Here is a 22952-nt window from a genome sequence, read left to right on the forward strand (position 1 = left end):
CACACACACGCAGTCTTTAGCCACATTACACATGTACTACATGCTGCTTATTACATCATGTTTCAAAGCAACACACATGCTAGCCCATGTAAAACAGCAGTTGTATTAACTTTCTGAATGGCTCCTCCCTGATCTGTAATCTCTGGGAAACTTTGGGAAAAGAGAACAGGGTGGGACCTGATCCTACCAGACCAGAATGGACCAGACCAGAATGGACCAGACCAGACCAGACCAGACTGGACCAGACCAGACCAGACCGGACCAGACCAGACCAGACCAGACTGGACCAGACCAGACTTGACCAGACCATATTAGGACTAAATAGACCAGAACAGGCCAGAGCAGAGCAGAGAAAACAAAACAAGGCCAGCTAGACTAGAGCAAACCCAAACGGATCAAAACAGCACAGTCCAAGCCAGACCAGACCAGACCAGGGTCATGTGCCTCGTTGGCCTTTATACAACTGTCCCAGACCCAGATCACGCTACCCTGACCCGAGGCTGTACTCGTGCCTGCACATCCCTCATCTATACAGCACCGGAGAGGAGGGGCCTAAGTGCCTGATCCTTGTCACTCCAAACTGACACACACACTGTGTCCACAGGGGTCATGCTTTCCCATGAATATTTAACCTGGAAACAGGCTTATTGTGGATTAAAGGATCTCCTGGATGTGCTCATGCTGTTGTTGTAGATCAGGGTTCCCCAAACCTTCTCTGCGAGGGCCAGATCATTTTTCCTTTCTTTAATGTGGGGCCGGGTCAGTCTGTAACAGAAAATTACGTGGGCCGGAGTTACTACCATTATTATTGTGGAGATTTTATTATGATTTTAAATGTATTTATTATGCTGGATTCGTTTATTATATTGTCATGCACCGTACATCCGTACATATCAAGGTATACATAGCCTATTAAAAGAGCATTGTAATGACCTTTTTTCATGTTCATTTTTTTATTGAAATCAAAACATTTACTTACTTAGCTTATATGAATCAGTGTTCAGAGGGCCGGTCCAACTGCGTGGGTGGGCCATAGTTTGGGGACCCCTTTTGTAGAGACTCTCCCAAAGGTTCTATAGAGACACACATCCCAGCCGCTACCGTAACCTCTGGTTTAGGTGACCATCATTGCGTAACTTATATAATTATGATGGTTACCTCTCTTTGAACAGAAATACAATCACCTCAAGTACAGTCACGTCAGTAGTATACAGTGGGTTGCAGAATCCTTCAGAGGTCCCAAAATATCCAAGCGTCAAGGGAGTTTCAAGTGTTCCTCAGGTGCCGTTGGGCGCTGTGTGTTTCAACAGTGAACAAGTACATCGTGAGCGTGTTCACAGCCGACATGAAGGGCAGCGGCACCGACGCCGACGTCTTCCTCAACATCTTCGGGGAAAACGGAGACACAGGTACGACTCGGTCTCACTCCCGCTATGCTACCAGGTTTGAACATGTCTTTCCGCTCCAGAACTTCCCATGCCTACCGTGGCGGTGTAGCACCAAAGGCAGGTTGTGTGTCTCACTGTGGTGCCATCGCTGCAGGAGAGAGACGTCTGGACAGCGATAAAGACAACTTTGAGCGAGGGACGGAGGACAAGTTCACCATCGAGGCCCCTAACCTGGGAAGGCTGAAGAAGATCACCATCGGCCATAATAACAGAGGCTCGTCTGCGGGCTGGTTCCTGGATAAGGTTCTCCATTCACCCATTTCCGCACGTTCACACATGCACACACACATTGTCAGACGCATGCGAGCCAGGCGTAACTTGGCGTGATCACGATGCAACGTTGACTCGAGCTGGGCAACAGGCCTCACGATGAGACGGACAATCGAGATCTCCTCATGCGGCCTCCGATCTCCTGACCTCTGCTGTGTCTGCCCGCAGGTCAGCGTCGATGACATGGGCAACAAGGAAGTTTACGAGTTCCCCGTCAACCGCTGGTTTGCCATGGACGAGGACGATGGGAAGATCCAGAGAGACGTGCTGGTGGGAGCCACGCAGCCCATGCGTGAGTCTCGCACACCGTCGACACATTTCCAATCCCATGAGAGGCATCCCACCGAGAATACACCGGAACACAGAGTCGTACCCTGTCGCGGATGTGAGCAAAAAATGACTTTTGACCCCCAACCCTGTCTGTCCCACTCCTGGTTGCCGCTGCAGCGATCGTGTACAACGTCCAGGTGATGACGGGCAATGTGAGGGGGGCGGGCACCAACTCTAAGATCCACATGATCATGCACGGCGCCAAGGGTCTGAGGAACAGCGGCAAGATGTTCCTGGAGGGCGGGGCCTTCGAGAGGGGCCTCATCGACATCTTCAACGTGGAGGTGGCCGAGCTGATCAGCCCCTTAAGCAGGGTCACCATCGGACACGACAACGGGGCCGTGGGAGCAGGCTGGTACTGCGAGAAGGTACCGTGTCTTCAGTGCTGTGGGGTTGCTGCGTGTGTGTGTGTGTGGAGGCTGTGGTGACGTTGGTACTCCACCCGGGCCTCTTGAGGCTCACCAGGTGGAGCGCCTCACGGGTCGGCTGAGCGGCCCCGATTCCAAATTTGGTTCCACCTCGGTCCATTTTGCCCTTTCCCTCTCTCTACCCCCGCCATTGTTGAATCTATTCTCTAACTATCTCTAATGGAACAAAAAACAAGCTTAGTAAACAGGTGAGAGGCCCAGTCTGACCCAGCAGCTGTTGGTCACGCCTTGCCCCTGGGCCTCTACCAGGTGACGGTGTACTGTGCCTTCACGGGTCTGGAGCAGGTGTTCCCCTGTGGGAAGTGGCTGGACGAGGACGAGGCGGACGGCCTGATAGAGAGAGAGCTCTACGAGATGGTCTCCCTCCGACAGAAGAAGCAGAAGAGTAAGTCTGATGCCTCCAGGTTACTTATAGAGGTAGATAACACGCACACACACACACACACACAGACACACGCACACATAGAAGCAAAAGAGTAAGTTGAAGATCTTTAATAACCCTCAAACAGAAGAAGAAGAGTAGGACTAGCCCTGCCTAGGTGTTAGAGCAAACCCATGTGACCTGACTTCCCCTTCCAAGAATGCCCCTGGTCCCTGTGGATCTGGACGTCGGACGTGAAGGGCGCAGGGACAGACGCGCAGGTCTTCCTGCAGATCTACGGGGAGAAGGGCAAGTCAGACGAGATGAAGTTGGAGAGCAACTCTGACAGCTTTGAGCAGGGCCAGCTGGACAGGTTCATGGTGAGTGTGTGTGTGTGTGTGTGTGGGCCTCGTACATGTATGGACACAACAACCAGTTATGGTGGCACGGAGTAACAGTGCCCTTGCCTCAGAGCTGGAAAGTCATTCATTCATTGAGTCATTTAGTAGACGCTCTTATCAAGAGCGACTTACAGTAATTACGGGGACATTTCCACCGAGGCAAGTAGGGTGAAGTGCCTTGCCCGAGGACACAATGTCATTTTTTCACAGCCGAGAATTGAACCAGCAACCCAATTACTAGCCTGATTCTCTAACCGGTCAGCCACCTGAATCCCTACAAAGTCCTGGGTTTGGTGCTCAGGTGGGCAATAACCCAGGCCTTACTGTGTGGAGTTTGTGTATTGACCTGTGCAAAATAACCTGTTGTTCCTTTTTCCCCATATCAAGATATTGCCTCGATATGCTTGCTTACTGCTCCAGCCTGCCATCGGAGGAAGGACAACAGGGAAACATGGGAAAATGCAGAAAATTGGAAAAAAATCGAATCGGTGGACCCTTGACCATGTGTGTGTTTGCATAACCAATTTCCCCTTTGTAAGGATCTGCTCACGTGTGTTTTCACAGGTGGAGATGCCGGACATAGGACGCCTGCGGAAACTCCGTGTCTGGCACGAGAAGAGGCATCCGTTCGCTGGCTGGCATCTGGCGAGGGTGAGAGCCTCCATGTTTGGGCTGCATCCGGCTTCTTCCTGCTGTCCTTCTGCTGCCTTCAAGAGCAGCTGGAGGATGATCAAAGCGCACTTAAGGAGAATGTTGTGTTGATTGTTAGGTTGTTGCCTAACTTGGGTTAATGTTGCAGCATCATGCACCACTCTTTATCTGACTGGTGAAGGTGTACGTGTGTTTGTGTGCCTCAGGTTATGTGTGCACATGTGTTTGTCTACACGTCTGTGTGTGTGTAACTGTGTGTGTTTGTATATGTTTTATGTAAGCATGCCTGTCAGACAGATATATACAGCGTGTGTTAGATGTTCAAAGTGCTGAGAACCAGCTGGTGCCCCCAGGCCACTCTGATGAAGACCCTGACCAGGGAGAAGTACTCGTTCAGCTGCGGCCGCTGGCTCGACATCAACGAGGACGACAACGAAATCATCAGAGAGATGCCGGCCGTGGGGGCCAACATTCCAGAACCTCTACCATGTAAGATGCACAGGCAGGCAGACAGACAGACAGACAGACAGACAGACAGACAGGCAGACAGGCAGGCAGGCAGGCAGGCAGGCAGGCAGGCAGGCAGGCAGGCAGGCAGGCAGGCAGGCAGGCAGGCAGGAAGGCAGGCAGGCAGACAAGGCAGGTCAGTGCAGAACATGGCATCTTAGTGATGTCCGTTGATCTCCTAAATGTCATGTAGGGTCATTTCAGTCTGCAGATTTGAGTCGTGTGTCTGTGAGCACAAGAACAGTTTGCTGCATCCATTATTATTATTATTATTTGTAATGGTTTCCTCTATCTCTCTGTCTCATTCTCTCTCTCAATCTCCTTCTCTCTCAGTGATAAAATACCGTATCACCATCTGTACGGGGAATGTGAGCGGGAGTGGCACGGACGCCAGCGTGTTCCTCAATGTGTTCGGGGACCTGGGAGACACGGGTGACCGCCTCATGTTCCTCAGCAAGAACAACGTCAACAAGTTTGAGAAGGGCAACGTGAGTATCTCAGGAGGGAAGCCTTCTCACCGAACAGACACTAAGCTGCTGTTTGTTACTCCCTCCCTCCCTCCCTCCCTCCCTCCCTCCCTCCCTCCCTCCCTCCCTCCCTCCCTCCCTCCCTCCCTCCCTCCCTCCCTCCCTCCCTCCCTCCCTCCCTCCCTCCCTCCCTCCCTCCCTCCCTCCCTCCCTCCCTCCCTCCCTCCCTCCGTCCCTTCTTCCCTCTTTTTCTCTGTCTTCTTGTGTAACACCGCCTCTCTTTTGTCACTCCCACCGTCCTCTTCTTATTTCCTCCTTTCTTCTCTCTCTCGCTCTCTGTCTCTCATGGTTTCCTCCCCCTCTCTCTTCACACTCCTACATCACCCTCCCCCTCTTGGCAGGCTGATGAGTTCCTGATCGAGGCAGTGACGCTGGGCACGGTGAGGCGGGTCCGCATCGGCCATGATGGGCGGGGCGGGGGCTGTGGTTGGTTCCTGGACAAGGTGATGGTCAGGGAGGAGGGCCAACCAGAGTCCCTGGCCACTGTATTCCCCTGCTTCAGGCAAGACAACCAGCCAATTCTTGCACTGTGTGTCTAAATCGTGTAAACGTGTTTTTTTTGGTCTTATTCCATTTACCTAAGAATCAGTAGAATTCACCCAATCACACATTCCAACTTTGATCACCCACAAGGAGACCAATCAGAGTGCATTTCAGCAGCAGCCGCAGAGGACACTTAGCCCTGCCCAGTCTCTTTCTATTGGCCGTTCTCCAAAGGCCTCGCTTAAACAGTTAGTCAGCTGCCGGAGCGGCATCCCATTACAAATGGGGACTAAACACAGACGGAGACAGCTAAACCATCCACAGTAACTGGAGCTAAACCACAAGTCCTCTGGGCAGCTCTGTTACACCACAGGAAAGTACTTCCTGGTCTTCATCTTGTCTCAGACGTCAGGCCTTAACGGGGACCGACGAAGGGGCGGGGCTTTAGAATGTTATAGTCTTCTCATCTTCCAAACAGACTGGAGCTGAACTTCAAAAATATCAATATTGTTTCGAGAATCTGCATTCATAGCAAATCTTATCATGTAACGTAAGCATCATGCGCACGATGACACAGGCATCTCAGTCTCAAGGAGATCGTTTGATCGAAACGATGCCCTCCCTCGGGAAGTGCACTGGGCCATGCTCTTCCTGTGTGACCCCTCCCTCTTCCTGTGTGACGCCTCCCTCTTCCTGTGTGACCCCTCCCTCAGGTGGCTGGACCGGAACGAAGACGACGGGCAGATTGTCAGGGAGCTGGTGCCAGCAGGGGAGGGGCTGCGGCTTCACAGTGAGTCAGCAGGGGGCGCTGGAATGCCCGTGTGTTTCAACGTGCATGTGTGTCAGATGCGGGGGGGGGGGGGGGGTCAGATGGCTGAGCGGTTAGGGAATCGGGCTATTAATCAGAAGGTTTCCGGTTCGATTCCCGGCCGTGCCGAATGACATTGCGTCCTTGGGCAAGGCACAAGGCACTTCATGTGTGTATGTGTGTGGGGGGTCTAATAACACAAGAGAACGCCAACAGGATGAAGCTGGATGTGCTTCCAATATCATAACGCCGCTAGGGGCTCTTGTCAAGATGAAGTTGTCAAACATGACCGCCGTGCCTGCCGTCCCTCTCTAGACGTGAGCTACCACATCGCCATCAAGACGGGCAACATCAGCGGAGCCAGCTCCGACTCCAAGGTCTTTGTCAAGCTGTACGGGGAGAAGGGTGACACCGAGAAGATCCTGGTGGTCGTCTCCGACAACGACCTCAGTAACTACTTTGAGACGGGACAGACCGATATCTTCACTGTAGATACCTATGACATTGGACAAGTGAGTTGCTGCTCCCATCCTAACTGTTGGGGTGAATTTTCTTCATATAACTCAGCAGCGTTTCAGACCAATTGTGTTTGCATGGCACTATCGTGGTTCGTTTGCCTTTTCATTTCCTGTTGTCACATCACTTGACCATTGTCATTCATTATCTATACTGGCAGATAAACCGGCTCCTCATTGGCCACACCAATGAGGGCCTGCGTGCTGGTTGGTTCCTGGACAGTGTACAGATCCAGGTCCCGGTCCATGGCAAGCAGTACATGTTCCCCAGCCACCGCTGGCTCTGCAAAGACGAGGCCGACGGGAAGGTCGAGGTGGAGATCTACCCCAGCGAGACCCTGGACATCGAACAACGTACTGTCCTAGATCACATTCATATCACTGAGCACATATACATATACGCATATATTATATTTGACATTGTATATATACTATGTTACCTAGTTGTGTTTGTGGTCAATAGACTGCAGTTTAGTATGTAGTGTGCAGTTTTGCAGGGTTAAGTTAAACAGTTCAACACTATGGATTGTTAAGAATGTCACACTGAATAATGGGAATGTCAGTGGTCACACCCCAGGATGCTTGTTCCTTGAACCATACTGTGTCCTGTTGACACTGAGCCACCTGCCACACAGGCACCTGACACAATGGTTGGTGGTGATAATGACGGTTGTCAAGGTGATGGATGTGGTGTCTTAGCCTAATTATCACAGACGGGTGACCGCCTTGCGGCCCTGCTCCCTCCGTCCGCCCCACAGTGATTAACTACGAGATCACCGTGGTGACGGGGGATGTGCGGGCGGCGGGCACCAACGCCAACGTGTTCTGCCAGATCTACGGGGAGGAGGGCAAGACGGAGCTCATCACTCTCAAGAGCCGCTCCAACAACTTTGAACGAGGGACCACGGAAATCTTCAAGGTCTGGTCCGCCTGGAGTCATGGCAGAAGTGGTAGAAGATACTAATATATTTGGGGGTGAAAGCCCAGAAGTAAATGAGGAAGGCAAGCTGTGGGGGGGAAGAGAGGAGAGTGGAGAAGGAGGGAATGAGTGAGTGAGTTGATTGTCTGTCAGTCCGTCAGTCTTTTTTGTTTATTAAGTCCACAAGTCCATTGGTCCATCAGTCAGTCTGTAAATCCGTCAATCAGTTAGTCAAGCCGTCAGTCAGTGAGTCAGTTAGTCAAGCCGTCATTTATTGAGTTGGTCCATCGGTCCATCAGGGAGTCAGACAGTCACTTAGAATAGATCTTGTCTCCCGGCCTTTCAGGTGGAGGCCCTGGATGTGGGTAAGATCTTCAAGGTCCGCATCGGCCATGACGGCAGCGGCATCGGAGACGGCTGGTTCCTGGAGATGTTGGACATCAAGCGCCTGACGATGGCCATGGTGATGGTGGAGGTGAAGAAGGAGGAGAAGAAGGAGGACAAGAAGGACAAGAAGAAGAAGAAAAAGAAGGTGGAGGAGGAGGAGGAGGTGGAGATGGTGGAGGAGCTACAGGAGGTGGTGGAGATCTTCGTGTTCCCCTGTTCCCGCTGGCTGGCCAGGGATGAGGAGGACGGGGAGGTGGTGGTAGAGCTGCTGCCAGAGGACCCTGGGGATCTGGAGGGTGAGGAGAGGGGGAGGCAGTGGAGGTTCTAGACACATTTTACTGGGGGAGCCAAGGGGGGGCCCGTGTTTAATCAGAGGGGCACATTAAAAAACCCATACTAATTATATTTAAACATTAAGTACTTTAATTTTGCTTCACATTAAAATCATAGAAACTGCTCTGGCTCTCCCTCTTCCAGCTCCTCAGCTCTCTCAATGCCTTGAAATGTTTCTCTCACTTTTTTATTTACTGGGGCAAAAAATGTCCCTTCCTCGTTTCCTGATGACTACTAGAAGAAGAAAAACAAAGTGTAAAAAATACAATTTAAATATTCTGTCAGCTTAGAGAGGGTGGGGTGTGGAGGGTGAGGAGAGGGTAAAGGAAGCAGGGGGGTTTGGTGGGACGAAAAAGCCTTGAAGAGGGCTGAGCTGGATATGCAGCACCTGATATGCATGTTGACTGTGTGGTTCCTGACGTTCCCACAGAGAACTCCTACGAGGTCCATGTGTTCACTGGGACCATGTGGGGGGCGGGAACCGACGCCAATGTTTACGTCAACATCTATGGGGAGATCGGAGACACTGGACAGAGACGTCTCCGCAAGTCCAACAACCTGAACAAATTTGAGAAAGGACAGGTGAGTAGGCTGGCGAGGATGGTGAGAATTCAAAAACCTTCAGCTGCGCTCAGTGTAACACACTGTATACTGACTTGTCTTTGTTTAAGGACAACCTGATCTGAAAAATGAACATATTTTCTGATGTTTGAATATGTTTTCCGCTCAAGATACAGTAGCTGGCGACTGTATACTCTTTCTGACTGACAAAAGAATCCTGACTTCCTGTGCGCTCCAGGAGGACGTGTTCTCTGTTCCGGCCATTGACCTGGGAGTTCTGAAAAAGCTGAGGATTCGCCATGACAACAGCGGGCCCAACGCCGCCTGGTTCCTGGACAGGGTGGAGATAGTCGACAATAAAGACGACACCACGTATGTCTGGGAGCAGCACGAGTGTGTGTGTCTGAAGTTGTGATATTACTGGAAGGTTTGCTTAAAAAAAAAAAAAATCACGAATGTGTCACTGCAATCAGATCAATAAGAAAAGATCTGTGGAGCACCACCTAGTCGTGAAACATTTGATAAAGTGACATTGGATTCAAGTTTTCAAAACAATTTTTTTTGCTAAACTGTACACACTTACCACAAAACCACTGCTGGCCTGGTGTAAGGGTTTGTGGTTAGTGTAGAGTAGTGTGGCAAAAATAGCCAATAGTTTAAAAGAATAGTGCCTTTGTAATCAGACTGTCAACTAACAGAAAGATATGATAGTTACAAATCGGGGCTTATTTGGCTAAAATAAGCTAAGCAAGCCAAGCCCCTGGTGCTGAACTGAATGGTGGATGGTAACAGGCCTAGTTACTGAGTCTAAACCTGTGGACAGAAGATCTGGGCGTCAGGCCTGTGTGACACCATGTGTTCCAGGTATTACTTCCCCTGTAAGCGCTGGCTGGCCATCGACGAGGACGACGGACAGATTGCCCGCGAGCTGGTCCCCGTGGACGAGGCCTTCATGAAGAAGGGCGACGAGGACGAGGAGGAGGACGCAGGAGCCACACTGGGCCTGGAGCAGAAAGGTGAGGCAGACACACACAGAGGGCCCTGTGTCAGAAAGGTGAGGCAGACACACACAGAGGGCCCTGTGTCAGAAAGGTGAGGCAGACACACACAGAGGGCCCTGTGTCAGAAAGGTGAGGCAGACACACACAGAGGGCCCTGCGTCAGAAAGGTGAGGCAGACACACACAGAGGGCCCTGCGTCAGAAAGGTGAGGCAGACACACACAGAGGGCCCTGCGTCAGAAAGGTGAGGCAGACACACACAGAGGGCCTGTGTCAGAAAGGTGAGGCAGACACACACAGAGGGCCCTGTGTCAGAAAGGTGAGGCAGACACACACAGAGGGCCCTGCGTCAGAAAGGTGAGGCAGACACACACAGAGGGCCTGTGTCAGAAAGGTGAGGCAGACACACACAGAGGGCCCTGTGTCAGAAAGGTGAGGCAGACACACACAGAGGGCCTGGAGCAGAAAGGTGAGGCAGACACACACAGAGGGCCCTGTGTCAGAAAGGTGAGGCAGACACACACAGAGGGCCTGGAGCAGAAAGGTGAGGCAGACACACACAGAGGGCCTGTGTCAGAAAGGTGAGGCAGACACACACAGAGGGCCCTGTGTCAGAAAGGTGAGGCAGACACACACAGAGGGCCTGGAGCAGAAAGGTGAGGCAGACACACACAGAGGGCCTGGAGCAGAAAGGTGAGGCAGACACACACAGAGGGCCTGGAGCAGAAAGGTGAGGCAGACACACACAGAGGGCCTGTGTCAGAAAGGTGAGGCAGACACACACAGAGGGCCCTGTGTCAGAAAGGTGAGGCAGACACACACAGAGGGCCCTGTGTCAGAAAGGTGAGGCAGACACACACAGAGGGCCTGGAGCAGAAAGGTGAGGCAGACACACACAGAGGGCCTGTGTCAGAAAGGTGAGGCAGACACACACAGAGGGCCTGTGTCAGAAAGGTGAGGCAGACACACACAGAGGGCCCTGCGTCAATACTTCCTCACCTTGATTCACACGGTCACATGACCTATTAAGAGACAGGACGCATGTCTAACCCATCCCTCGATCCTCTTCATTGATTTCCACTCAGTAAAAAAATACAGGAAAACGTGTGATTTGACGAGTGTTGTAGGATCAATCATCGTAGAAATTCATTGAGGAAACAAGTGATTGATCGATCACACTAACCCATGGCATGCGGTGGGTCTGCCAGCCATGTCCACCACCTACACCATGAGGATAAAGACCGGGGATAAGAAGTATGCTGGGACAGACGCCAACGTGTTCACCACCCTGTATGGCACCAAAGATGACACAGGTAGCACTGCCAAAGAGACACCTTTCTCTCTGTGTGTGTGTGTTGGTGTGTGCGTGTTTCTAGGGGATGTAGAAGATATGGGTAGGGGAGTCCCAGAGGAAACCTGGGGTGTGTGTGAGTGTGTTTGGGGGAGGGGGTAACATGTTGTTTTCTGATGCGGGTGTACGTTTTTCGTGTGTCCACAGGCATCATTATGATGAAAGCCTCCAAGACTCACAAAAACAAGTTTGAGCAGGGCATGGTAGACGAGTTCACAGTGGAAGCTGTGGACATTGGGACCCTGAAGAAGCTCCGTATTGGGCACGACAACTCAGGTGTGAAATGACAGCAGGAGTTATGTCTTCAGTTTACATTTGAACACGTCTACTCTGGGCCTCACACACACACACACACACAGATACCACACACATACATACCCCACCCACACAGAACCAATCCTCACAGACATATACAATGTATTTATGTACATATCTAAAACAAAACAACAAGATTGAAAGGAAGAGAGTGACAGGTGAGGAGACGCACACACACACGTACACGCACTCCAGATAGCCTGACCAAGAAGTGAGTCATGTGGTACACAGGAGGATCTGCAGGCTGGTTCCTTGACTGGGTGGAGATCGACGCTCCGTCTCTGGGGCAGAAGCTCCGCTTCCCCTGCGGCCGATGGCTGGACAGGGGGGAGGACGACGGGGCTATAGTCAGAGACCTGTTCCCTGCAGAACTGCAGACTGTGCTCTACACTCCATGTAAGGATCCCTGACACCCCGCCTTCCCCCCACCAGCACCACCAACACCACCAGCATCTGCTGGACAAGAATAGGCTTCATTCTCCCAAATCATGTTCATCTGCCGTTTGTTTTTTTTGAGGGCGTCATCGTTTTCTTAGTAAATGGCTGAAGATGAGCACGCGCAAATCCAAATGCTCCTTGAAAGTTTGTTGTTTCTTTTACACTTGAGAGCAACATTTGGTTCAGACCACAGAAAGCCTGTAGGTATCTCCTTTGTGCCTTTATCAAGCACATTTTAGACACACAGTCAAAGCTCCAATGATATGCTTCATTTGACATTTGACAGGAGACTAAATCCTCGAGAAAGAAATAACCTTCTCCCGGGGTCTGACTGTGTCATTGACTTAATGGAAGCTATAAACACACATCAAACCTCTTTCTACTGATGCTTTCACCTGGACCTGACCGTGAGACCAGACTTTGAGTCACTTCCGACTGTTTCTCTCCCTCCACCGCAGTCGTGCCCTACGAGATCAAGGTGTTTACGAGCGACGTGTTTGGCGCGGGGACGGACGCGGACGTGACGGTGGTCCTGTACGGCCGGGACGGGCTGTGCACGCAGCAGAAGGCCCTGTGTGTCAACAAGAGGGAACGGAGGATGTACTTTGAGCGGGGGGCCGAGGACATGTTCATTGTTGAGGTAATGTTTTGAGTTGGGATCCCAACCGTGGAGCAACGCATGGTCGTGATGGTGGTGGTGGTGCTGGTGGAGGTCATGGTGGTGATGGTCAGGACGGTGGTGGTGGTGGTGGAGGTCATGGTGGTGATGGTCAGGACGGTGGTGGTGGTGGTGATGACAGCGGTGAATTTGATGGTGAAGATGGTGTGGATGATGGTGATGGGGAGGTGATGAACAAGACGTATTTCCGCAGTTGGAGGATGTGGGCGATGTCATCGAGAAGATCCGCATCGCCCATGACAACAGAGGTATCAATGGAGGCTGGCACCTGGATCGCGTGGAGATCAGGAGATTACTCCGAAAGGGAAAGGTAGGAGGAGAGGAGAGAAAGATCAGAGGAGAGGAGAGGGAAGCATATGACAGCAGAGAAGAAAAGAGGGAGAGGAGAACAGAGGAGAGAGGAGTCTTACTACAGTAGTAGTAGTAGCGATCACGTCATTTGCAAAAAAACATTTCCCACTTTCGCCACCAGAGGACAATCTCCTCCCAGCCAGACTCCAGATCCACGCATGTTTTTTCTATTCAAGTTATGGTGACCTCACCAATACTACACCCTGCCCAACTCCCCCTCAGCCTCACTAAGGAGCTCCTGTGTGTGTCCAGGGCTCTGAGACGGTCATCTTCCCGTGTGAGCGTTGGCTGGCCAAGTCAGAGGACGACGGGGAGACGGTGAGGGAGCTGGTGCCCTCTGACATCATCACCGAGACGCTGAAACGAGACGGGACCCTCAAGGTCAACGAGGTGGAGGTGGAGGATGCACTGGAGAGTACGTACAGACACATGGACACACACACACACACACGCATACACACATCCTGTACACACACACACACACACATTAAAGAAGTGCACCTACAACTTAGGTATTTACGGTCTTTACTCTGTCTGATAGGAAGATAAAAAATGATATTTTCTGGTATTTTCTACTCAGACTCGGTAGTGCCATGACCTCCATGGAAGTCTGTCCCTTCGTGTCATCTGACATAGCTGGAGATGTGCTTCTGTCTGAAACCTCTGAAACAGGCTTTTGAGTCTCCATGTTTCCCTCCCTGCTCTCCCCCCCTACAGCTCATACCTACAACGTGTCTGTGATGACGGGGGACATGTACGGCGCAGGCACCGACGCCAACGTGTTCCTGACCATCTACGGAGACCTGGGCGACACGGGGGAGAGAAAGCTGAGCAAGTCTGAGACCAACAGCAACAAGTTTGAACGGGGAGAGGTGGGCACAACCATGTCACCACAACTGAGTGGTCGAGGAGACCACAACTGATTGAGGAGGGCAGTTGAAATCATATTTATCATGTGGTTGCTCTCCTCCTCTTCTCTTCTCCCTCCTCCACTTCTCCCCCTCCTCTGCTGCCAGGTGGACAAGTTCACCATTGAGGCGGTGGACCTGGGCCAGGTGTACAAGATCAAGATTCGCCATGACAACAGCATGGTGAGCCCCGATTGGTACCTGGACCAGGTGGAGGTGTTTGACGCCGACACGGAGGAGGTCTTCCTGTTTCTGTGTGAGCGCTGGCTGTCCAGGAAGAGGGAGGACAGGCGCATTGTGAGGCTGTTCTACGTCAAGGTAACAGTGAGTGTGTGTGTGTGTGTGTGTTTGGTGTAACTGTGTGGACGTGGAAGAGCGAACCAGAGAGAGAGACAGCATGGCTGTCTGCGTGACCCCTGTGAACCCCTACCCCCCTCAGGGTTACGAAGGGGTGAGAGAGGGCCTGAACAGTAAGAAGAGCCCCGCCCCGCCTGTGAAGAGTGTCGACAGCAACATGAACAAGAAGAGCAAGAAGAAGAAGGAGCCGGAAGTTACTGAGGAGCTCCCGAGTGAGATAACACACCTTCACACGGGCTGGAAACACACCTTCACCAATAAACTCACAACACCTATTTCTCCTTTTCCCTCTCTCCCTCCCTCCCTCCCTCCCTCCTCTCTCTCTCCCTCTCTCCCTGCCCCAGTCATCCCCTACCACTTCACCTTGTCCACAGGGCTGGATCGTGACGCCGGCACCGCCAGCAGGGCCTACGTCATCATCATGGGCTCGGGCAGCACCAGGACAGAGCGCCTGTGGCTGGACCTCCCGGAGGCCTTAGGGGGCTTCCAGGCAGGCTCCCTGGAGTACTTCAGCTCCCACGGAGGGGATGTGGGGGAGATCAAGAAGGTGGAGGTAGGGGTGTTGGCACACGTAGACGGGTGGACGTGTGGGAATACAGTCACACAAACATTTCCTCATGGCCCAGAGCACAGGCGAAACACACAAGCACATGCTAAAGAAGAACACACACACTCACTCAGACACGCATATGGTTCAATAAACATGTGATACAAAGGCAGGGTAATACACCAGGTGTGTAGCCATACAACTGGGGGGTCCTATCTTTAAAATGAAGGGGCTCGGCCCCCACAGGCCCCCCTCATGGCTACGCTACTGTGATGCTCACCTGTGTGTTTATTTGCTAATAAGGTTTCAATGAAAAACATCCCAAAAGGAAAGTTAGGATCTTCCTCTTGAAGCGTCAGTCGATGTCTCCCAATCGGGGTGCTGTCAGCCGTGTGATGCAGGCACAGCATAATAAGTATCCCTCAAATGTTCATTCTGCCAGAGTTGGACGCTCACCTCTCTCTCTCTCTCTCTATCTCTCTCTCTCTCTCTCTCTCTCTCTCTCTCTCTCTCTCTCTCTCTCTCTCTCTCTCTCTCTCTCTCAGTTCAGTTCAGTTCAGAATGCTTTATTGGCATGACAGTTCGGGTTGAGCAGTATTGCCAAAGCAGTCCATATTGAAAGGACATTTTACAGTAATATATGTATCATAGCATTTACATTATAACAATAATAATATGGTAGTATACTATAACAGTAGCATAGTAAGAGTAACAGTAACACATAAATGCTTGTTTCTCTCTCTCTCTCTCTCTCTCTCTCTCTCTATCTCTCTTTCTCTCCCTTTCCCTCTCGATCTCAAGCCAGTCATCAACTGGTTGATTCAGACTCGGGTTACCACAGTACCACAGTATGCAGCCGCAAACATGCAACTACTGTGTCTGTATGGGCACACATGCACATAAACACACATGCACACGCGTACATGTGGGAAAACAGGGAAAACAAACAGGGAAAACACACTGGCGATGACACGTACGCACTGCTCATACAGGACCTACAAATGCACCCATTCACACACACGCACGAGGACACACATACACATGGACACACACCCTCAGAAGTGATGGCTTGTTTCTTTTTTTGCCCTGCAGCTAGGGCACGATGGGGCCACTCCTGAGAGCTGCTGGCTGGTGGACGAGCTTTCTGTTGCCGTGCCAACCAAAGGGGTCAAATACATTTTCCAGTGCAAGTGCTGGTTAGCCAAAGACAGGGGCGATGGGCTGACCGCAAGGGTCTTCAATGTGTTGGATGCAGACAGCATCACCATCTCCCAGAAGGTAGGAATTCATCTGGTCACACATTCGCATGCCGTACATTCCTCACACACGCACACACACACACACACACACAGACAGACATGCTGTAACTAATATAGTCTCGTGTGTCGCTGTCACCTATATCCTGTCACATTGATACACGTTCTGGTCACATGTATGTTCCCTCTACTAAGAGCGTGCTCTGTTCTGTGTCCAGATCATCTATGAAGTGACCGTGGTGACGGGCGACGTTCAGAACGCAGGGAGCGACACCCAGATCTACATGACCGTGTTTGGAGTCAACGGCACCGCAGAGGAGATCCACCTGGAGAAGAACGAGGACAGGTAGGACACACACACCCTCCAGCACACCATCCTGCACACACACACCCTCCTGCACACACTACCCCCACACACACACACACACACACACACACACACACACACACTACCCACGCACAAGCAGCACATGTAACTGCCCCTGCTTGGAAATATGGAACCTCTCAGCATTCTTCTTCTTGCCAGATTTGAGCGTGGGCAAGAGGACACCTTCAACCTGGAGATCGATGACATCGCTCCCCTGAGGAAGATGAGGGTCCGTATCGATGGGACGGGCAGCCGACCAGACTGGTTCTTGGATCAGGTCAGCACGGGCCGCCTGTCACATGACTGATCTATATCAGAGAGACCAAGGCCACACATTTAGTGATTTAGCAGACGCTCTTATCCAGAGCGACTTACAGTGAGTACAGGGACATTCCCCCGAGGCAAGCAGGGTGGAGTGCCTTGCCCAAGGACACACCATTTTTTTCACGACCGAGAATCGAACCGGCAACCTTCTGATTACTGACCCCTCTGAGCCCACACTGGGCTGGGCTGGTCCATTTTTGAAACTGTTATACAGTTTGAGCAATCCTGAAGATTGTGACATGTGATCGGAGTGCTGATTGATTTCCACTGTACCGATGTTCCACTGATGATCGTATTCTCCAGTATGAGTGACACATCTATGCCTTTGTGCCTCTATGAGACACGGGGTCACACAACAAACACACTCTATCGCTCCTACACGCACACTCAGACTGATAGACAGATAGCGACACACACACGGACACACTGATCTGTGCCTGCAGGCGATAGGTCACTTCATAATTTACAGACAAAGATATACACACACACACACAGACACTAGAGTGTCACATAGTGCGACACAGATGGGGTCATAGTTTCTCTGGGGTCGTTAAGTAGCATGTGACATTATTGACCCACTTCTGCAGTTGTCACTGTTGGCCCTGGCATCAGAAGTTCACACAGGGTCCAGATCATTGGGACGCAGGTTCAGCCCCATGGCACATCAAACAGAAATCTATTATGAACCCGATTCCATCAGCTGTTGATCAAAGCTAAAGTATCCCAGCAACATTTTCCGAGAAAGCAGTTTCTCTTCCTTTCCTCGCCCTCTCAGGGAGAGAGATAGTGTTGTGTTTCTGTGTCTGGTATTGTGTCTCTCAGCTGTGCTGGAACAGACACGTCCTGGTTAGCGCTGTCTCCCTCCTGTCTGCAGCTAGAAACACACACGTCCTCTGACAGGCCGGCCGGTCAACACCCATCTAGCCAACAAGCCAGCAGAGGGAGGGAGGGAGACAGGGAGACTACCTTTATGTGTGTGCACGTCCTTGGCGTGACCCAGAGAGCTGTACACAGAGAGCTGTACACTTGCAGCATCACAAGCACATCAGGGGCTGGGTGCTGGTGCTGGAGGCTGGAGGCTGGAGGCTGGAGGCTGGAGGCTGGAGGCTGGAGGCTGGAGGCTGGAGGCTGGAGGCTGGAGGCTGGAGGCTGGAGGCTGGAGGCTGGAGGCTGGAGGCTGGAGGCTTGAGCAGTAGCAGTAGCAGTAGCAGTAGCAGAAAACTTGATCGTTCTGTGAAAGGCAATTTGCTAATCAGCTCTGAACATGTAGATATCAATTAAATAAAAATGATAGAAATTACAATAGATCATGAGAAACGTGCACACCCCCTAAAGTGGACCATATTTTCCCCAAGACTCATAGCTACCACATTGAATTGAGCTTTTTGCTCAGTTGGTTGTGATTTTGGGGTACGTACCCCTCTGACCAGGAGGGAGTGGCTGGAACTCCCCTGAGAGTGGATGAGATGTAGACATGCACACCTTGTCTGCTATCTCAGTCAGCCTGGTCTGGTAATGCTGGTACAGGTCAGCCTGGTGTGGTACTGCTGGTACAGGTCAGCCTGGTCTGGTACTGCTGGTACAGGTCAGCCTGGTGTGGTACTGCTGGTACAGGTCAGCCTGGTCTGGTACAGCTAATACAGGTCAGCCTGGTGTGGTACTGCTGGTACAGGTCAGCCTGGTGTGGTACTGCTGGTACAGGTCAGCCTGGTGTGGTACAGCTAATACAGGTCAGCCTGGTCTGGTACTGCTGTTACAGGTCAGCCTGGTCTGGTACTGCTGGTACAGGTCAGCCTGCTGTACCTCCACCATGATTTTCCCACAGGTCTTCACAATCATCCCTATTTTGTTCTTGAGAGTGATTTTGGAACTTACCCACAAACAATACAATCACAAAGGATATTCCCAATAAAAGATGTATTACATAGAGTGAGAATGTTGTTTTTTGCCATGGTCTCTCTGCCAGCCCATGCAGCCTTGGCCCTGGCCATGCTGGAGCTGGAGGCTAGGCAGGGCTGGTGCTCTTGAACACTAACCATTCAGCCCTGTTTAACAATCCCATTCTGACTGACACACTGCCATGGCAGGTAACAAACACATAGGGGAAGGGATGCTCTACAGGAGATTACTGCACAGCATATTACATGACATGACATGCATACATACGTCCAGATCTGCATAGATTTCCATGTGTCTCAATTTCTCCAAGAGTTCCTTTTTATTTTTGGCTGGGGGGGGGGGGGGAGCATTAACAGCATACCTCTAAGTTAATACTCAGAACATTGATTCCCATAACCTCACAAGCAAAAGTGGAATTTCCCAATAGATCTGCATCCATCCGTCACTTGAAGGGTTAGGGTTGGCACCATCTATTCCATCTCAACTCCCAAACCCCCCCACGGTCCTGGATGTGAGCCCTCTCTGCATGTGCCCCGTCCCCAGATCATCACTCGTAACCTGACCACGGAGGAAGTGTCGGTGTTCAGCTACGGCGACTGGCTCTCCAGGACCAAAGGCTCGAAAAGGACCTTGGTGTGTGAGATGGCCGCGGTGGTGGACGAGGAGGAGATGGTGGAGCTGACCACCTACACCATCCAGGTCAAGACCAGCGATGTGGCAGGTCAGTCGGACGCCATGTTGGTCCGTCTCTGGAGGTCATGGTGCCAGGCGAACACATGGATCCATCCACATATCCATGGAGATTTGGAGACACGAGCATATATGATATCTGCAAACATTTTGACACACCGTACACATCTATGTATGGTATATCTATGAACATTTGAATACGTGAGCTTGTCTATGGATTATTACGCGTGTATGTTCTGTTTGATCTATCCAAACATTCATTCTCATCACTGAACATTTGTAAGATCATGATATACAGCCCTATCAGTCAGCACCATGTATTCATTACCTGACTGCATATATGTAAAGCTTCTTTCTTTGTGATATGTCACAGAAACACTGCTGCACCAAATCCATACTGAGCTTGCCTTGAACCAGTGGGGCTTTAATGTGGCTGTGAGGATCTCTCTCTCTCTCTCTCTCTCTCTGTCTGTCTGTCTGTCTGTCTGTCTGTCTGTCTGTCTCTCACTCTCCCTCTGGTTTCTTTTCCTCGCCCCTCCACCCACCATCTCCATCTCTTTATTTTCCATCTCTTTTTTTTGTCTCCCTGTCTCCCTCTCCCTCCCTCATCCTCACCTCCTCTGTCTCCCTCCCTGCGGAGGACAGCATCTTTATTACAAAGAGGAGCAGTTCTCTCGCCGACAGAATACAGAATCACAGATTTAGCTAGACTTGACTAGCGTGGTATAATGAATAGAACCTCCTCTCAAAGTGTGGCGAGGCTTCTCTCCCCTGCATGCAGGTTCTCCCAGCGGTAAGGCAGCCCGGCTGATTGACACTGTAGAGCGGCTAGGTGTCTGAGTTGACTTCAAAGGCCTCCTCCATGTGCCCTTGGCAGCTCTGTGGAAGTTAAGACGTGGACCTGCTAGCACAGAGGCTTGGAGAGGGATAATGAGGCTGGCTGTCTCACACGCACACAAGCACACACATACACACACACACACACATACACACACACACATGCACACACACCGACAATTCTCCGACACAGACACACACACAATGACACAAACAGATATGTACACTGGCATGGATATACGCTTAGAGACTCACACACATACAGGCACGCACACACAGCACGGGCACACACACACACACGCAGCATCACAGAGGCACTGCGGAGCATTACGCATTTGGATTGGCTTTCTCTCTTGGTGTGTTTCCTGGGCTGCGAGGAGGGAGCTGGTTAAAGGCTAGGTGGGGGAGGGGTCACACACTCACATACCGTGTGCTCTGGTGAAATTTGGTTTGTGAAAGCTGTGTGTTATTGGCAAATTGATTTCTTTCAGTTTTTTACTCCCAAGGATATATGGGTAGTGAGAGTGAATTGAAGTCTGAAGATAACGTCTGTCATCGGTTCTGGGTTGTTTACTGGATGAAAAGGTTTTTTGATCCATAATGATGAAATTGGAGGTTTGAGAGTGTTTATTGGTGAATGGATTCTTTGCAGTCCATGTAGGGCTTTATAAGAAGGGTAAACAGTAGATTGGAGAAGGTTTAGAAGGAAGGAGAATGTTCCTTATGAGTCTGGAGGTGGTGGCGACCAGACCCGGCTTTTTAAAACAGTTGAGGTGCATTTATTTTATTCTTTTATCTCATAGTCAACACTACTAAGGACTTTCCCACTGGTTATGTTACAGCATGTGATTCAAGTCAAACATACTCCAAGTTTTTGACATCACATGTGGTACCATATTGGAAGCAGGTCTGGTAATGACCATGCAGTCTGTCTGTGGGTTCCATAGGGGCAGGTCTGGTAATGACCATGCAGTCTGTCTGTGGGTTCCATAGGGGCAGGTCTGGTAATGACCATCCAGTCTATCTGTATGTGGGTTCCATAGGGGCAGGCACCGACGCCAACGTGTGGCTCATCGTGTTCGGGGAGAACGGAGACACGGGCACGCTGGCCTTGAAGGAATGCAGCAAGTCCAACAAGTTTGAGAGGAAGCAGAACGACACGTTCCGGTTTCCCGACGTCTTCAGCCTGGGAGAACTCTCCAAAGTCCGGGTGTGGCACGACAACTCAGGTGGGCCAATCAGGAACCAGCGGAAGACAATAACGGCATGTCCATGTCATATCAATGATGTCATCGTCTGCCATGATGTCATTGTCTCAATCTCATTGAGAAAACAACAAAAAGCAATGCAATCTCTACATCTAAAGGGCTCATGAACCTAATCATTGATTCATTAAATGGAAATGATATGGATGACGTGTGCTTGTTAGGTGGTTAATTATAATCCTCTAGAAGGTTGTTATGATCTCAACTGAACGCTGGTTCCTGTGTGCTCCTACATGGCCCAGGCCCCGCTCCCGGCTGGCACCTGGAGTACGTGGACGTGAGGGACGAGACTCTGGACAAGACCTTCCGCTTCCCCTGCGACCGCTGGCTGGCCAAGAACGAGGACGACGGGCAGCTCATGAGGGAGCTGCCGTGCGCCAACAACGACATCCTGGACCTGAACGAGAAGACCAGTAAGATCCCCCCCCCCACACACACACAGTGAGCCACTGTAGCAGTCTCTGATCAGATGTCAAAGCTGATACACGCTAGTCTGTCTCAACGTCTTTAAGAGAACAAGCTAAATGTGTGTTTTTCCCCTTGGCTGACCTTTGAGGGACTTCATGAGTGCATTGTTTGTCCATCATCCCAAGTGTTGTGGTCTAAAGTAGTAGTAGTAAAGTATCAAATGAACAGAAAATAGACTCCATGACAAAGAGAGCGTTGTATTTGACTGTAAACCAGAGGTCTGTCTGCTGTATTTGGTGTGGAGGAAAGCTTCTGTTTGGTCCTACGGGACATTTGCTTTGAATGTGTTCATTTGAGGAGAGCTCTTCACCTGCGTTTCTGTTCCCTCTCCAAAGAATATGAAATTGTGACCACGACGGCAGATGTGGACGAGGCAGAAACCAAAGAGAATGTCTGGATTGCACTTGAGGGAAAGAAGGGGCGATCAAAAGAATTTGTGATGGAGAACACTTCAAAGAAGAAGCGCTTTCTGCGGTACGCTGGTCTTGAGATCGGTTCAGTGAATCGGACTGAGCTTGCTCTGAAAAATTAGGGCAGAATGTTTCTTTCTTTGTCTTTCATTCCCTCTCCTCGCCCTCCTCAGTTTTCTTATACCATGGTCGGGTACTGCAAGTATTATTCTTTTAACCAACTTTCATTCTCCTTGATGTGGCCTTCCCTATTTAAATTGGAGGTACTTACCAAACTGAAGTAAAGGCTTTCTTTGGTCAGTTAGTTAACAACATTATAGAAGACACAGCATACAGATCATGTGCTTCTTTTAATTGGTCTCAGGGGAAGTGTGGACAAGTTTGAGTTCTCCTCCAAGAACCTGGGTGACATCGCCAGCATCTGTCTTGGCCACACCCCCAAGGACGGGAAGAAAGTGAAAGGCGAGGCCTACTGGATCGTGGAGGAGGTTGTCATCACAGAGAAGGAGCTGGGCAACAAGTGGGTGACTGTTCGCCTCGCCTATGACCTGTGCATGTCTC

General features: G+C 50.9%; 1 protein-coding gene across 1 annotated transcript in view; it reads left to right on the plus strand.

Moving 5' to 3' along the window:
* Positions 1 to 22952, plus strand: part of loxhd1a (lipoxygenase homology PLAT domains 1a) — a 30010-nt gene that overhangs the window by 6196 nt on the left and 862 nt on the right. Inside the window, exons 8-43 of the mRNA XM_084686992.1 lie at positions 1311 to 1409; positions 1543 to 1691; positions 1887 to 2010; positions 2166 to 2416; positions 2726 to 2861; positions 3057 to 3217; positions 3803 to 3889; positions 4243 to 4378; positions 4730 to 4884; positions 5265 to 5425; positions 6120 to 6196; positions 6530 to 6726; positions 6891 to 7083; positions 7488 to 7648; positions 7995 to 8331; positions 8799 to 8950; positions 9168 to 9301; positions 9794 to 9945; positions 11138 to 11242; positions 11428 to 11556; positions 11827 to 11991; positions 12492 to 12673; positions 12906 to 13022; positions 13316 to 13478; positions 13781 to 13935; positions 14080 to 14289; positions 14411 to 14540; positions 14673 to 14881; positions 15968 to 16153; positions 16350 to 16477; positions 16658 to 16775; positions 19265 to 19442; positions 21292 to 21477; positions 21756 to 21926; positions 22317 to 22455; positions 22756 to 22911. Of these exons, the coding sequence (XP_084543118.1) occupies positions 1311 to 1409; positions 1543 to 1691; positions 1887 to 2010; positions 2166 to 2416; positions 2726 to 2861; positions 3057 to 3217; positions 3803 to 3889; positions 4243 to 4378; positions 4730 to 4884; positions 5265 to 5425; positions 6120 to 6196; positions 6530 to 6726; positions 6891 to 7083; positions 7488 to 7648; positions 7995 to 8331; positions 8799 to 8950; positions 9168 to 9301; positions 9794 to 9945; positions 11138 to 11242; positions 11428 to 11556; positions 11827 to 11991; positions 12492 to 12673; positions 12906 to 13022; positions 13316 to 13478; positions 13781 to 13935; positions 14080 to 14289; positions 14411 to 14540; positions 14673 to 14881; positions 15968 to 16153; positions 16350 to 16477; positions 16658 to 16775; positions 19265 to 19442; positions 21292 to 21477; positions 21756 to 21926; positions 22317 to 22455; positions 22756 to 22911 (5689 nt within the window). The remainder of the gene's footprint in view (positions 1 to 1310; positions 1410 to 1542; positions 1692 to 1886; positions 2011 to 2165; positions 2417 to 2725; positions 2862 to 3056; positions 3218 to 3802; positions 3890 to 4242; positions 4379 to 4729; positions 4885 to 5264; positions 5426 to 6119; positions 6197 to 6529; positions 6727 to 6890; positions 7084 to 7487; positions 7649 to 7994; positions 8332 to 8798; positions 8951 to 9167; positions 9302 to 9793; positions 9946 to 11137; positions 11243 to 11427; positions 11557 to 11826; positions 11992 to 12491; positions 12674 to 12905; positions 13023 to 13315; positions 13479 to 13780; positions 13936 to 14079; positions 14290 to 14410; positions 14541 to 14672; positions 14882 to 15967; positions 16154 to 16349; positions 16478 to 16657; positions 16776 to 19264; positions 19443 to 21291; positions 21478 to 21755; positions 21927 to 22316; positions 22456 to 22755; positions 22912 to 22952) is intronic.

This window comes from Hypomesus nipponensis, chromosome 22 (assembly GCF_054491055.1).
Source record: "Hypomesus nipponensis isolate SF chromosome 22, ASM5449105v1, whole genome shotgun sequence".
In the NCBI taxonomy this organism is placed as follows: Eukaryota; Metazoa; Chordata; class Actinopteri; order Osmeriformes; family Osmeridae; genus Hypomesus; species Hypomesus nipponensis.